Genomic DNA, 15772 nt, shown 5'->3' with positions numbered 1-15772 from the left:
ATGAGTCGATCCTTACGTCGCGCGTTCAAATCCTATTGTGGAACGTTGAGACCAGTCCTTCAAATGAGACCGAATACAAATCAAGGTCCTTTGTCACAGTACGTGCTGGCATGAAATACATCCATCACAACTCAATGGTCTTAAGTGCCGATTATAGGACGAAATTTGTAGCTCAAGTGGCTGCGTCTCCGTGTAAGTAAAAGGTTCTCAAAAGAGGGACGCTAAACAACATACAATCAATCAATATTACTTCTTTAGATATTGTTTACAGTTGTAAATTTGACAGAAATTTTCTTAGATTGTGGGATCCCTGTCAGTAAAGAAACAAATACAACGTGGAATGTACAAGACTGGGACGGAATAGGAATAAGAAAACGGATGCACATTAAATGCTTGAAACCCTTTGAACAGCGAGGATCCGGAATGATCGTGTGCCATAAAAATGGGACCTGGATAACGGACTTGGTTTGTCAAGGTTTGGAAAAAAACGTTAAAAAAACGTACCCCAGTACATTCAAGATCTTTATCGAATACAAAATGTATATGCTTGCTTCTAGAACAAGAGGCGCAAGAGCACATAACTCAGCCAAGCATATTGGCTGAACGAACAAAGTTAAAATCAGTCAAATTTTGCACCCCGGGGGTTGGCTTAAATTTAAATTAGAATTCCGAACTTCCTTAAGATACTTTTTTTCTTCATATTTCATTGTAAAACTTCCTCATTAAGACCCTGGTAATGTTTCCATATCACAACTAAAAATGACATTTTTTTAGCTCACCTGAGCTGAAAGCTCAAGTGAGCCTTTCTGATAACCTTATGTCCGCCGTCCGTCTGTATTTCCATCCGTCCGTCTGTTAACTTTCCACATTTTCAACGTCTCAAGAATCAATGGGCCAATTTTAACCAAACTTGGCACAAAGCATCCCTGGATGAAGGGAAGTTGAAATAAAGGGGAAATCTTCTTTCCAAGGGGGAGATTATCAAGAAAAGACGAAAATCGGGTGGAGTCATTTTAACAAAAAAAATCTTAAGAACCACTAGTCCAGAAAAGCTGAAACTTTTGTGGAAGCATTCTGGGGTTGTGTAGATTCTTAAATATTTAAATCATAACCTCCGATGGTCGGGTAGGGCCACAAGAGGGAATCCCAATTCTCACACTGAAATATACATTGTTTCAGACGGTGAGCTTAGTCGATTAAAAATGGGTAGCCATGTTATTTGGCCATGCGCTCGGCGCTCTGTATACAGCCATTGCTATATTTATTCCGTATGTTGTTTGTGAATTACTGATTTTGACCTGTTCCACGATCCGATTTTTGCAGTTTTCAATTTTTCAATTCTTCATAGGTTTGAAATTAATCATGATAATTCAAAATTTTCAATACAGATCATTTGGATTTGATGATTAAATATTCTACCAAACTTTGATAGCATATGACGTTAAATAAAAAAAAGATATGACAGTAGTCCACAAACTTTTCGAACAACCATCGTAGCTTTATGTTAAAAGTGAATAGAAAAAAAATATTTTGGGGGGTTCTTCATTTTCAAACTTTCATAGATTTCCTAGAGTAAATCTATTTTTCTCTTTCAGTGCGTGCTGATTGTAAGGATCTCCTTGAGAATGGTCACACTAACTCCGGTGTATACGAGATCTATCCTAATGATAACGACACCCGTCCTGTCAGTGTGTACTGTGACATGTCCACATTGGGAGGTGGATGGACGGTATCTAGCAATTAAGTTTGAAAACTGGCAACAGAAATGTTTATTGGATTCTCTCAATCATATTTGCAGGGCATTGATACAGGGCAAAAGCATTCAGAATCAGAATCTTGTTTTCACTTAACAAAGAAATATTCGTCACAAACGTAACGGAATAAATAACCGGATTTTTTTTTTCTTTTGGAAGGTCATACAAAAACGAGTGAATGGATTACTGAGCTTTGACAAGGACTGGGCGGCGTATAAGAATGGTTTCGGTTCACCAGAACAGGATCTTTGGATCGGTAAATATACTGTTTTGGAGACTGTTATAAATAATTCTTTTATTGACTTTTTAAATAATACGTTTAATAACTTCAATGTTTATTTTGTGTCATGATTATCGTTTTTGTTAAAATGTATTTATGTCGCTTTAATCACGTGATCATTATAACTGGTATACAAACCATGAGTTATGTTAAGGTTTCGTCAAAGGTCATGCGCTCAAAAAAATTATTTTTACAACATACTTGGAAAAAATAATAATATAGAAAAATTCTTCTTCAAAATGCATATATTTTCAAAAATAGACCTAATTAATTCCGTACTCTTAGTGAAAACCATCATTGCAATTAAGGGCAAGATAGACTTGGATAGCCTCTGGAAAGTTTTTTTTTTGTCCAAATGTTAACAGCCTTTCAGATAAACATACATTATTTCTGCAAAAATGGTTTTCAAAAAAAGGACAAAATTAAGCAGGTGCATTTTTAAAAAAAAAATATGCACATTTTCTGATACAATTTTTCTCCCCCAAAAAATCTTTTAAAAATATTTTTATCAAGCGATACTGTCTATCTATAAATCAATAAAATGTTTATGAACTATAAACATTTTGACCTTATACCACACATAGTTTTGGAGCTATTGTAAAAACAATATTTTAGACATGTTGACCTTTGACGAAACCTTGATTTGTCAGTCTGTTAGCTCGCGTGGTTCTGAATAAGAAGCATAGTTCCTGCATAAGGAAACAGGTGCTTAAAAAGACCTGAATAAGGCAAATATTCTTGAATATGGAAAGAGAACGGTTTTCATCCTGAATAAGGATACAAATTTTTGCTGTGTCTTGCTGACGCCATATGATGAATAATATAGACTTCTTATAAATTATATTAAAACTACATCTTTTATTTCCAAGAAGTAAGAAGCAAAAGAGCCCCGTAACAATACACTTTAAATTTTATTTAAGCTTGGCCATTATTCCAATTTCATATTTGACAAATTTTCTATTTAGGAACATTTCAATTTTACAAAGCAAATTTAGATCCGATTTTAACACAGGTAAATACATGTATGTACATATATTTGTAAATTCTGATTGATAGTTCTTAAACATTTAATTGTTACAATGTGGAGAAAAAACCGAACATTTTACTAGAGGGCATAAATACGCTTATGTTGTTTCCTCTTCCATGATTGAAACAATTAACGGAAAGGTCTATGAAAAAAAATATTTTCGAGGGCAAGAGAAAATATAAATTTTCTCTTCAATACGATGAACTCTTCCAATCAATGGTCAGCAAATTGGTTGAAATAGATTAAAAATATAAATTTGGGGGATATTACTTATAAAACAATCGTGCATTGCAATACGCCTATTTATCTTACTACAGGAAATGATGTAATTCATCAGTTAACAAAGGGAAAAAACTCGTCTCTTTATGTCTCCATCACTGTCCAAAATGATATATGGCTGTACGAGTTGTACGAAAAGTTCGCCATTTCTGACGAAACAGAGAAGTATAAACTATTTCTGGCGGGACCCGCACAGGGAACATTAGGTATGTGACAGAATGTTACACAAAGTCAGATATAAAGTAAAAAAAAGTACGTAGGAAAACAAAGGAGAGAGAGGGGAAGGGGGCCATAAAACGTATTAAATTGAAATAAACTAGTACTTACATTATGTAGCATTAATTTAAACTTTAACGTAAAGGTGATTTTTTTAATATTTAAACTATATATATCTTACAATAATATCTTAATTTCTTGCTATGGCTAAACCACTAAAGTTCCTTGAAATTTAAAATTTTGTTGATTTAATGGTATTAGGAGACCCATTCAAATAAGTAGACCCATGAAATCAACCCTTCCATATGAAATTTCAAATAGTTAAGATTTCATCAACCATTGCATAAAATTCTTTTTTTTTAATATTCAACAGGTGACGGTATGCTGAACTCTGGGGATGTAACACGTGACCTGTCTGGGATGTATTTCTCGACTCCAGACAGAGATAATGATCCGGCGAATACAGCAAGCTGTGCTTCTCTATATAAAGGAGGCTGGTGGTTCAACAAGTGTTACCGCGCCTTTCTGAACGGTCCCTGGTCTCCAAGTTGGGAGTGGATTTGGTATCCCACAGTTAAATACGAGGCCTCTTTCAGGGGGACTCTGATGATGATCCGGCGTCATTAGGTAACAGAATTCATTGTAAGAAAATATAAAATCCTACTTTGACATTGTCATTTAACTGTGGCAGATTACTTGATACGCAAGTGATAAGTTCTGCGGTAAAATGGCATCAGTCGTGACAGTGCCTTTTCAATTCAAACAAGTATAATTTCTTTCATATGTATGAATATTTGGCGTTATTATACACTCTCTGATTAAGAGAATTAAGGTACGATTTTTATTTTTTTTTATTTTTCTTGCATAGTTACGCATATGTGAATTAAAAGAAGAGCTCCATGAACTTTTTACGACATAAAATTGAGGCTCATTGAACTATCCAAATGGAATGGAAGAAACATTTATACCTGTAGTGAAAGAGAAGTTTTTTCCCTCTGTAATTTAATGTTTTCCTTTTATATTTTCTGGATTTAAATGAATTCGTTTTAAGAAATAAAATAGAAATTAAAATTTTTTTGTTTGTATTTTAACATAAACTGCCAAATGGACGGCAGAAAATGAAGAGTGACATTGATATTCTATATTGTTCAAAAACTCCATTTACGTAGTAAGGTATCCATTATGTCAAAACATACATGTGTAACTACGAAAAAAAAATCGTGACATAACCTTATACGCAATGTATTATGATACAATAAAGAGTTAGTTAATATGTACATTCATATACTATGTTATTAATCAAGGGCATACGATGTTATAGTTCCCATAACAGGTACTGTTACTACAGAGATCACTTAAATGATACATCCCGTCTCTTTTATAATATCAATGTAAAGTCTACATTTTGCTCTGGTAGATCCAAAACAAGTGACAGTTCAAAAAGTAAAATATGTCACCTTGACATCTGTGGAAGTATAATTAATGTTTATTTAAGGAATGACAATAATTCTTAGAATTTATTTTAAAACAATAAAACAGCTTCGTACGACGGCGTATTCGTGCCATGTTGACAATGTAGAACAAAATTTAAAATCCTTTGTACGATTTTTTAAAGCGTTCAAACGATTTACAAAATCGTTTGAACGATTTAGAAAATTGTTTGAACGATTTAGAAAATCGTTTGTACGATTTGTTAAATCGTTCGGACGATTTAGAAAAGTGTTTGGACGATTTAGAAAATCGTTTGTTCGATTTGTTAAATCGTTTGTACGATTTATACCCCCTAGAACAAAGATTGAGGGGTTTATATTGGAATCACCTCATCTCTGTCCATCAGATCAATCGTATCTAGACTGTCGGTAACTTCTTACTGGTATGTTGGATGTTGCCAATACTTCATACAGTTAATCTCCATGACCCAAGGATGTGTCGTAATCTTGTCCAAGGACCTATGACCAAGGTCAAGGTGGACTTAGATCTGAAAGTTACCTTATACACGGGTTTCGATAGGGTATTAGTCCTTTAGCAGAGTTTTACTTTATTTTTGTTAACCCATACTAGGCATACTTTATTGTTTGCACCTTTAAAGCTATTTTGAAACCTGCGGCGCATTGGAATAGATATAGAACATTAGTTGTCTGGCATCTGTCTGGTATTTGAAATAACAGCATTTATACATCATTTTTGTAGGTCATAAACAAAAGAAGGTTGCTGCAACATCTTACTCTTAAAACTAAAGTCTTAAAGTAGTAAAAAGTAGTGGATGTCAGACTGACCTTGAGTAGATGCTTTATCTCGTCATGTCTAATGGTCTATGAAGTTTTATGAAGATGTGACTTGTCATCATAGTATTATGGTCATTCATGTGGGGCTAACAAACATGACAAAATTGAATGAACAGTGTGAATGTAATTGTGATATAATGATTTACTAATTATAACATTACAATAATATTCATACAGTTTAAGTAACAAGATACAATTTATTATAAGTGTTTCTGTACCTGTTATAGTAAGCAGCGAATGGGTTTCTCTGTACTATAGCTTTACCCGGTTTCTTATCAAGTACGCTTCTGTTCCGAATCAGAAGACAAAAAAATCGTACAAACGATTTTCTAAATCGTACAAACGATTTTTTGAATCGCACAAACGATTTAACAAATTTTACAAACGATTTCTAAATCGTTCAAACGATTTAAAAAATCGTACAAACGATTTAAAAAATCGTACAAACTATTAAACAAAGCGTACAGACGATTTTCTAATTCGTACAAACGATTTAGCAAATCGTACAGACGATTTTCTTAATCGTACAAACAATTTCCTAAATTGTACAAACTTTTTTTTAAAAAATCGTACAAACGATTTAACAAATTGTACAACTGATTTAAGAAACAAATTGTACAAATGATTTAACAAATTGTTCAAACGATATAGCAAATTGTACAAACTATTTAACAAATTGTTCAAACGATTTATTAAATTGTACAAACGATTTCACAAATTGTACAAACGATTTCACAAATTGTACAAACGTTGTCTTAAATCGTACAAACGTCTTCTTAAATCTTTCAAACGATTAAAAAAAATTTCTACATTATCAATATGGCACGAATACGCCGTTGTTGTTTCGGATGTAAATTTGTGTTGCTTTTTACGAGTTCAAATTTACCGCGCAATAATAAAACCGTAGTAACGGGAGTGATTGGAAGCGAGGGGAGGTAATAACTGATACATAGATTTAGCAGCCATGATGTTTGTTTTCATGAGGTAAGAACGACTAACTGTTTGAAGTTAAAGGTAAATTTATTAAATCTGTTATTTTCCATGGATTCCAAGGACTGAAAATGAGGAAATGACATGGATAAGATGATTAAACTGGTCATCAAGGATGTGTGTCCCCATACCAAACCTCATTATACAAAATAATTTCCTTTTTGGAAATCAACCAATTAGAGCGGGAAGACACACAAAATTTAATTACTGTATTTAGTAATATAGAGGTTGAGGTATCCGAATTAGTTTCCACAAGATGAAACACACCCTTTAAGTCCGGCTTAATGGTGGCTTATAGGTCCTTAATGGTGGTTTAATGGTTGTCTTTAAGTCACCATTAAGTCACCATTAAGCACCTTTAAGTAACATTTACACCACCATTAAGTTACCATTAATCCAACTCAAAGTCCTTAATGGGTGCTTAAATGTAGCTTAATGGTGGCTTACAGGTCCTTAATGGTAACTTTTAGACCACCATTAAGTCACCATTAAGCTACCATTAAGCTAGACTTACAGGAGCTTAATGTCCAAACTCCATTAAGCTACCATTAGGCTACCATTAAGCCACCATTAAGTCACATTAAGCAGTCGATAATATTGTTTATATGTGTGAAAAATTATTTTTATAGTGATTTGTTATCAATATTATAAATGTAGAGTTCGCTTATATCTTGATTTGGTAAAAATAATGAAAAAGAACGAAATTGAAGATAAAAAAAAAAAAAAAACAAAAAAAAAAAACGCCACAGTCGGGGCGCGATCTCAGGACCTTATGATTGCAAGGCGAACACCTTATCCATTAGGCTATCGCCGCTCATTCTAGTGTGATGGAAATATTAAATATTTAACCTTTATTTTTTTCAAAATTTGTTTGGCCTTGTAAAGGTATTTACTAGTATTTTGTTGAACATTTCCAAAAGTCTTGAATTGATTTATTAATCAAAATATAAACAATTTTATTTGTGGATCTTAACACATTAATAAATATTTCTACACTGAGTTCGGCTTTTAGATTGATGTAATGTGATTGCGTTCTTCGCTCTGTTACTCAAAAATTTTCGAAATGTAAGCATTAAATCATGATTGAAAATAAATTAATTATAGATAAAATACAAAAGTCTATCATCGAAAAAGAAAGAGGAAAAAACAGATTCTACTATTATTTTTAATATACTACGGATATTAACGGTTTCTGTGTCAACAATTTAGTGACAATCCTCGCGTAAGAGTTACCTGGTTAATTACGTTTACAAAAACTTTTTTTTAGGATATCATATTCAGTTTCAATTCTTTTTGTATCATAATGGGTATCAAAATAATTGACTTTTTACGATGAATCATAATTTTTAATTTGTTATCTGCTTGCTTTAAATTTAATTTTTTTTTAAAAATAATTGATCATTAAAATCTGTCAGTGTACGTTGTGTATGTATAGTTTCCTGTTAGTTAACCGGGGACGAGGGGACTCCTAATTAAGGTCTATTGTCTGACCAGTCGGTTTACTGTACACTGATCATCCGTTAATCTTACCCCGTTTCTCAATGTGCATACATCTGGTCGGATGTCATGTTTAGTCTGATCGGCCGTTCCTCCGAAAATCGATTTTGAAATAACAATCATTGAAGACCGACTAGATTTTGACAGATACTTACCGCTGCATTATTAAAAAAATAACGAATTAATTAGAATTATTCATGATGTAAAAGCCATTAAAAAGTTTTTTCATGGTAAAAGTCAATCTTTGAAAACTAAACATTTGTATACCAGTAGCCCCCCCCCCCCCAAAAAAAAGGACAGAGATTTTTTTCATGAGATTATATAGTTATATTCCTGTGAATTCTTTAGCGGAATGTTTCTTTTAACACATGAAATAAAAATACCATTTTGTTTTTAAAAAGTAATATATATTTTGTGTTCATGAATATAGATAATTTTAAGAACAAATTGATTTTTGGTATTGTAAATTTAAGATATTTCACAAGGACTTGCTCACGGTGTGTAATAATTATTTATTTTTTAAAATCATATACACTAAAAATAAAAACAACGCATGTAATAATAATTTATTTAAAAAAAAATAATATACGGTTCTGATACAGGATGTCTTGTAATATTATCACTTTAAATGATTTTAAGAAAAAAATACAGACCTCGAGCAGGCCCCTTTGGCTATTAGCTAACTTTGTTCCCAGTGATCAAGTTTATGCATGTTGACAAAAAACTCGTAGAAATTATGATCTAGACAGAATTATGAGTTGGAATAGATTTTGCGTAAATGATATTAAAATAACTAAAAGTTAGTTCAAAGATTCTATATAAGATGCGTAAAAGTTTAATGAGGGTTGACCATTAAGTCACCATTAAGCTCAGCTTAATGGTGGCTTAATGGTAGCTTAATGAAGTTTGGACATTAAGCACCTGTAAGTTGCAGCTTAATGGTGGCTTAATGGTGGCTTAAAGGAATTAACTTCTTTAAGCCACCATTAAGTCACCATTAAGCTACCATTAAGCGATTACTTAAAGGTGGTCTTTCGTCTTGTGTTCAGATTCAGTGGAATTGAGTACAAAACATATGTGAATGTGATGAATACCCGGTACTCAGTACATTTAGAAAAAAATTTCCATCTTTCACAGGCACGTAGCATCGTTTTTGAAAGTGGGGGGGCCAACCTGAGAAAATTTTCTTTACTTACCTAAAAAAAAGTTGACAAGCAAAAAAAAAAAAAAAAAAAAAAAAAAACGAAAATTGAAAAGTTACCCAAACTCGAAAATCCTATTTCGTGGGGGGCGGGGGGGGGGGGGGGGGGGGGTAGTGGCCAACTTTTTTCAAGGCAAAGTTCCTTTCACTTTCAATTTTTCCCTATATTTTCTTGCTATGTATATACTGTGGTATAAAGTGGGGGGTCAACCATCTTTTCAATAGGCATTTTCTATAGTAATGGTAATTTTAGGGAAAAAAGTGGGGGGGAGGGGGGCAGGCCCCCCTGGCCCCCCGGATACTACGTGCCTGTTTCAGTTTCAATATGTAAGAGTGGGATATGTCCTGATTTATGAGCTTTTCCTGACCATCAAATATCCCCCTTTGATTAATTTAAATAAACAAAATATTCAACAAAAAAAAATTCGATCACGTTAAAATTTTTTTTTTTCAATTGTGTATCTATTCCTAATGAACAAATACACCTTTCCACCGTAGCAGTTAATATTTATAGTTTTTTTTATTCCATATCATACATATTTTCAAAACTTAATTACTTCCATATAATCTCCAATGCTATCATCAATGATTAATTTCTGCTATGGTAATAATTCTTTTGGTAATTTGATTGCTTTTCTAAAATGCATTTAAATAATATCAGGATATTATATAAACAGTAAATATTTAAAGGTTAGAAAATTTAGTCCTATTTGGGTCGAATATCTAAATAGAAGTTAGGCGCCACATCGCTCACAGGAGCGACAAACTACACTATAATATGTTCAAAACATACTACACTGTATGTAAAAGCAAAAACGAGTTCCATGTTTAACTATAAAACTGGATTCGGAGATTTGAACAATTTTAAATCTGTACTGATTTTGATGTTTTTATATTTTGATGCTCAATCATTTCTTTGTTGTTCCTGTGAAGATTTTTCTGTTATCCTTCTTCAAACTATGATTATGGCCCCAACCTTGCCCCTGGGGTTCATGATTTAAACAACTTGAATCTACCTTACCTGATGATACTTGCAAATAAGTATAACTTTGCTGTTCTTTTGAAATGATTTTGAAAGATTTTTTCCTATGTATTCTTATGTTAAACTTTGATACCCTATTGTGGCCCTATCCTACCCTCATGAACAAATTTGAATCAACATTACCAGAGGATGCTTCCATAACTATGACCATTCGTAGCTTCACTGTTCTTGAGAAGATTTTAAAAATTTTTTCTATGTATTGAAATGTTAAATTTTCATCACCCATTGTGGCTCCATTCTACCTTCGAGGGTCTTGATTTAAAGAAACTTGAACCTACACTACCAGAAGATGGTTCAACTTGAGTGCGATCTTTCATGGCCCAGTTGTTCTTAAGACTTTTAAAAGTTTTTTTTTCTGTATATTCCTATATTAAACTTTTATCCCCAATTGTGGCCCAACCGATCCCTTGGGGTCATGATTTGAACAAACTTGAAACTACAGTACCTGAGGATGTTTCCACTTGAGTTTCATCTTTCCTGGCCCTGAGATCTTGAAAAGAAGGTTTCTCAAAGAAGCCATTAAATTTTCACTTATTCATAATAATCGCCCCTTGGAAAAGGATGTTACCCTTCATTTGAACAAATCTGAAACGCCACTACCCAAGGATTCTTTGTGGCAAGTTTGGTTGAAATTCGCCAAATGGTTCATGAGAAGAGGATGCAAGTGTGAAATGTTTACGATGACGTCATAGATTGGACAAATTTTATCAGAAAACCTGAATTGAGCCTTCTGAGGCTTTAAAGAATATTGTGGTTCTCACTCTTTCACTATTATTTGATACATTATATCCTTTACAAGTATATCTATTTCAAATAAAGAATTTGAAATCTTTCGGAAGACAGCTAAAACCCGAAGTCCCGTGCCTACAGGTACATGTAATCTAAAAACCGAAGTCCCGTGTCTACAGGTATAACAAGAAGCCAAGGGGCCACATCGCTCACCTGAGCAATTGGCTAGGAAAAAGCATATATCAGATCAGAACTGCAAGTTTACTGAAGGGGGGGGGTGAATTTTAAACCCCTAGTTGGTCATGATTTGAACAAATTGGAATCTACACTACCTGAGGATGATTCCCTATAAATATTACTAAGCATGGCTTTGAAGGACTTAGAAGGTCTCCCTATATACTCCTATGTAAACCTTTTCTCGGCCATTTTGCCCCACCCTACCCCAGGAGGTCATGATTTGAACGAATTTGAATCTTCACTACCTGAGGATGATTCCACATGAGTTTTATCTTTCCTGGCCCAGTGGTTCTTGAGAAGAAGATTTTAAAAGATTTTTCCTATATATATTCTATGTAAAACTTTGATCGGCCATTTTGGCCACACCCTACCCCCAGGGGTCATGATTTGAAAAAATTTGAATTTACACTACCTGGGGATAATTCCACCTGAGTTTTATCTTTCCTGGTCCAGTGGTTCTTGAGAAGAATACTTTTTAAAAATGCCATTAATTTTTCTCTAATTCATAATTATCTCCCCTTGGAAAAGGGCGTGGCCCTTCATTTGAACAAACTTGAATCCCCTTTACCCAAGGATACTTTGTAGGAAGTTTGGTTGAAATTGGCCCAGTGGTTCTTGAGAAGAAGATGAAAATGTGAAAAATTTACGACAACGACAGACAATGGACAAATTTTGATCAGAAAAGCTCACTTGAGCCTTTGGCTCAGGTGAGCTAAAAACCGAAGTCCCTTGTCTGCAGGTAATCTTGAGGCATAAGTTGACATACATCGCACATAAACACATCAATCCCTAGCCTGATTAAGATGTTTATTTTCAAACATAAGCAGAGTTTGTACATGTACATTGGATGCTTTTATTCCCCTTCGATCTGGGACAAAAAGGCGTAGACTCAGACTTACCGCCGGTACTTTTAAATTTGAATATAAATTCTTCGATGCAACTAAAATTGATTGTGACATTTGAGTGCACATTAAAGGACATATCCATTTTTCTGTCTTTTAATAAATGAAAATGTTCATATCTTATCCTTGTGAATCAAAAACAACACAGCACTCTAAATTTCCGTGAACTGCACTTTTAACAAAATTGTGAACAGTAATCAATCTCATAAAATAAGTAGAAGAAACACAAAAAGCTCAAGGGCCTTAACGCCAAACTTAGTACATGTGTATAATACAACCATGAAATTCGTAATAAAATCAATAAGATCCTGCCAGAACTCTTGACCCAAATACCGGGAATTTTACAATTTTGACAGACATCATGCTCAACATAACCATGTACTTGTTGTATCTGCCAAATACTATGGGGTAGAGAGAAATAATTTCTATGCATTAATAACAGTGATATACTTTTAGAAGAAAAGAAAATGCTAATTAAAACCATACATATATACATAAATGGGGGACAGTTTGGGTGCATTATCAGTATTTGATTAATAAAGATTCATGCATTATACAGATGGAGCTTCTCTCTACATAATGTCGGTAGTACACTTAACCTTTATTACATTCGTGCTAAAGATTTTTTGATGTACAGGAATAAAGAAGATAATTGAAAATAGCTTTAAAGGCAGAGATTTTAAGCACCGCCTTCAAAAATACCTGGTCTGGGTAGCCCTGTCAATCAAGTGCATGAAGGTCCATCATTGGATGCTGGAACTTGATTGACACTTACTTACTGGTCTCTGTGTATACCCTGAACACCTTGTTTGGGACTCATGGTGACCTTCTAATTAACATTTGATCCTTTGATGTTTACTGAACATAGTATACAGAAACTGTATAACTATGAAATTTTTAGATTACATATGAATTAAATATACCTTCAGTATTTGAAAGGATTATAATAATATGCATTAACAAAATTACCTGTGGTACATAAAACTTTTTTTTCAAATAAAATTTCGATTTTTTATTTTTATATGCTAAATGGTAAACCTAAAGTGAAAATGTTATTAATTAAGTTCAGAGAAGCGCTGTGTGAAGTACTAGTAATTAAATTTAAAAATAATGTTTCTAATCATGGGTCACTTAGTATGATTTCCTTTTTTAATCAAATAAGAATTTACAAGCAATCTTTTTAAAACGTATCATGGTGACAAAGCTTTATTAAGGTTATGATAAATCTGGATTTTTTTTAGTAAAATGTAGTTAACACGGCTCTTTTTTCTTTTAAAAGATGGGATCATGGGGATGAATGAAAATTAAGTCTAATTTGGTTGTTACAGGAGTTTTTTTTTTTTAATTTACAGATCCACTAACATCTAAAACTATCTTTGTTTTAATATTTGATTTAGAGTATGATATCATAATAATTTTTTTTTCAAATGTGTAGGGGTGTTTTCAAACAGTCAAAATAAATCAATATATGATTGAAAAACCCTTTTACTACTAATTTTCAAATTGTCTCAAAATCCTCAACACAGGTAAAGTTTGACACCTGGGGTATTTCACTGTGTATTAAATCACTTCCTGTGTATAGGGATTAGGAGACAGATGACCACAGGTAGACTGCTAGCCCCCAAGGCATTCACACCTGTATAAAATAAGCCCCTCCCTCACCTGGAATTTACCACCCGGTAAAAAATCTCTGCCTTTAAGTTTGAAGGTTTTGGCCCCTTCTTAAGGTCACATGGTGGAGATAACATTCAATGTACAATTTTCGTTCTGTAATGTCCAAGATTGCTATAATCTAATATTGGTTGAAAATTTCTCGGCGGTTCAATGAAAAACTTAAATAGCTAAATTCTTAATTAACGAGCACAGAATAATACAGATAGAAAAAAAGCACCCGAGTCACTGCGGATATTTAAAAAACAGACCTGTTTACATGTACTCTCACGATTTCGTCGTGTTTTTTACGTATTATTAGTCCAAAGTACGTCTCACGTTTTGCTATCATGTAATGTAAATCGTTATGATCTGTCTCAGTTTCATGCTTTTTTAATCATTGAAAAAATTCAGCTTCAGTTATGTCGGTTTGCCAAAACGCCGTGGTATAAAATGATCAAGATCATGTTATTTAACCATGTTTTTGTAATCAGAAAAGCAGTTGATCTCCATTTATATAAATTGTATGTAAAATTAATGGAAAGTGAACTGGCAAATGCCAGATCTCACGGACAAATTTAAGCAAAAATACTGAGAAACAACAATATGGGTAAACAGGTCTGAAAAACGAAGCAAACTAGTGCGCTTTAGACCTACCAAATTAAGGTACACGCAGCGCCCCCTGTCAGTGAAATCATACAAAATCACAATGTAAATACTTTGAAGCAGACATTTTCAACAATAAAAAAGGTTGGGTTTGAAATCGAAATTCTTTTCTGAGGATTTTTTATTATGCCAAAACACAAGTATAGCAATTTTTGAGAGTTTTGTTTTTTTTTTATTTGTTTGTTGTTTTTTTGAAGAAATTCTTTAAATGGATTATATCTCTCACCGTGAAACGAAAAGGATTTTTATACCCAACGTTTTTTAATGGCTTTGACATTAATTCACATGATTTTTAATATTTACAAAGTCCAATATAAAAGGAAAAAAAATTGTCATCCTTTAGTACTATCAGTATCGATAGGTATTTTCACTGTTTGTGTAGTATTCCTGTTCATTGTTTCTTCGACCTCTAGGGATGTAAAAATTATGCAATTTATCTCCCTCGTCGAAGTATTTCCTCCATTTTGCAACATTTATGTCCTTCGTTGAATCGTCGTCCTTGTAGTGTCTTTTAGAGGACCTAAAATTATCGAAAAAAAATTTAAACAGTATATCAATTTCCAGAGGTTACTTAGCTCAAAAAGGCAATTAGGAATGACCACATCTAGTCTAGTTCTTGAAACTGAATTCCCCTTCTATTAGTTTGTAATCAACACATTTTTTTTTTAATTTTTCAAACGTTGTCGATTATGTAGCCTATTATGTAAACTGGTTTAAATAATTTTATATAGTTTTCGACTGATCGATGCATGCAACTCTAATCATCATCCGCCTAATCCCTCTTAAACTTCGATTAATTCTTTTTTGAAAAGATAGCAAAACATGGGATATACAAGCATCAATAAATTCCTTTTTCATTCGTTTTTCTTTTCATAAATTATTATCACTACTGGTCGAAGACCGGAAAGGCTTCGTCGTCCGTCTGTCTGTCGAAAAATTTTCAAAATGCTACTATTCCCTCAGTTTTGGCATGTTTTCAATATAATTTGACAAATACAAAAGCAGAGTAAACGAAGA

General features: G+C 33.2%; 1 protein-coding gene across 1 annotated transcript in view; it reads right to left on the bottom strand.

Annotated features, from left to right (window-relative positions):
- Positions 1-13464: 13464 nt before the first annotated feature.
- LOC134271468 (uncharacterized) overlaps positions 13465-15772 on the bottom strand; it is a 77843-nt gene continuing 75535 nt past the window's right edge. The window contains exon 21 of the mRNA XM_062753660.1: positions 13465-15275. Within this exon, the coding sequence (XP_062609644.1) occupies positions 15104-15275 (172 nt within the window). The 3' untranslated portion in view covers positions 13465-15103. The remainder of the gene's footprint in view (positions 15276-15772) is intronic.

The sequence above is a fragment of the Saccostrea cucullata genome, unplaced genomic scaffold (assembly GCF_032062105.1).
Source record: "Saccostrea cucullata isolate Sc308-1 unplaced genomic scaffold, CSIRO_AGI_Scuc_v1 ctg2395, whole genome shotgun sequence".
Lineage (NCBI taxonomy): Eukaryota > Metazoa > Mollusca > Bivalvia > Ostreida > Ostreidae > Saccostrea > Saccostrea cuccullata.
The sequence above is the reverse complement of the archived record's forward strand: the minus strand, read 5'-3'. Positions and strand labels throughout refer to the sequence as shown.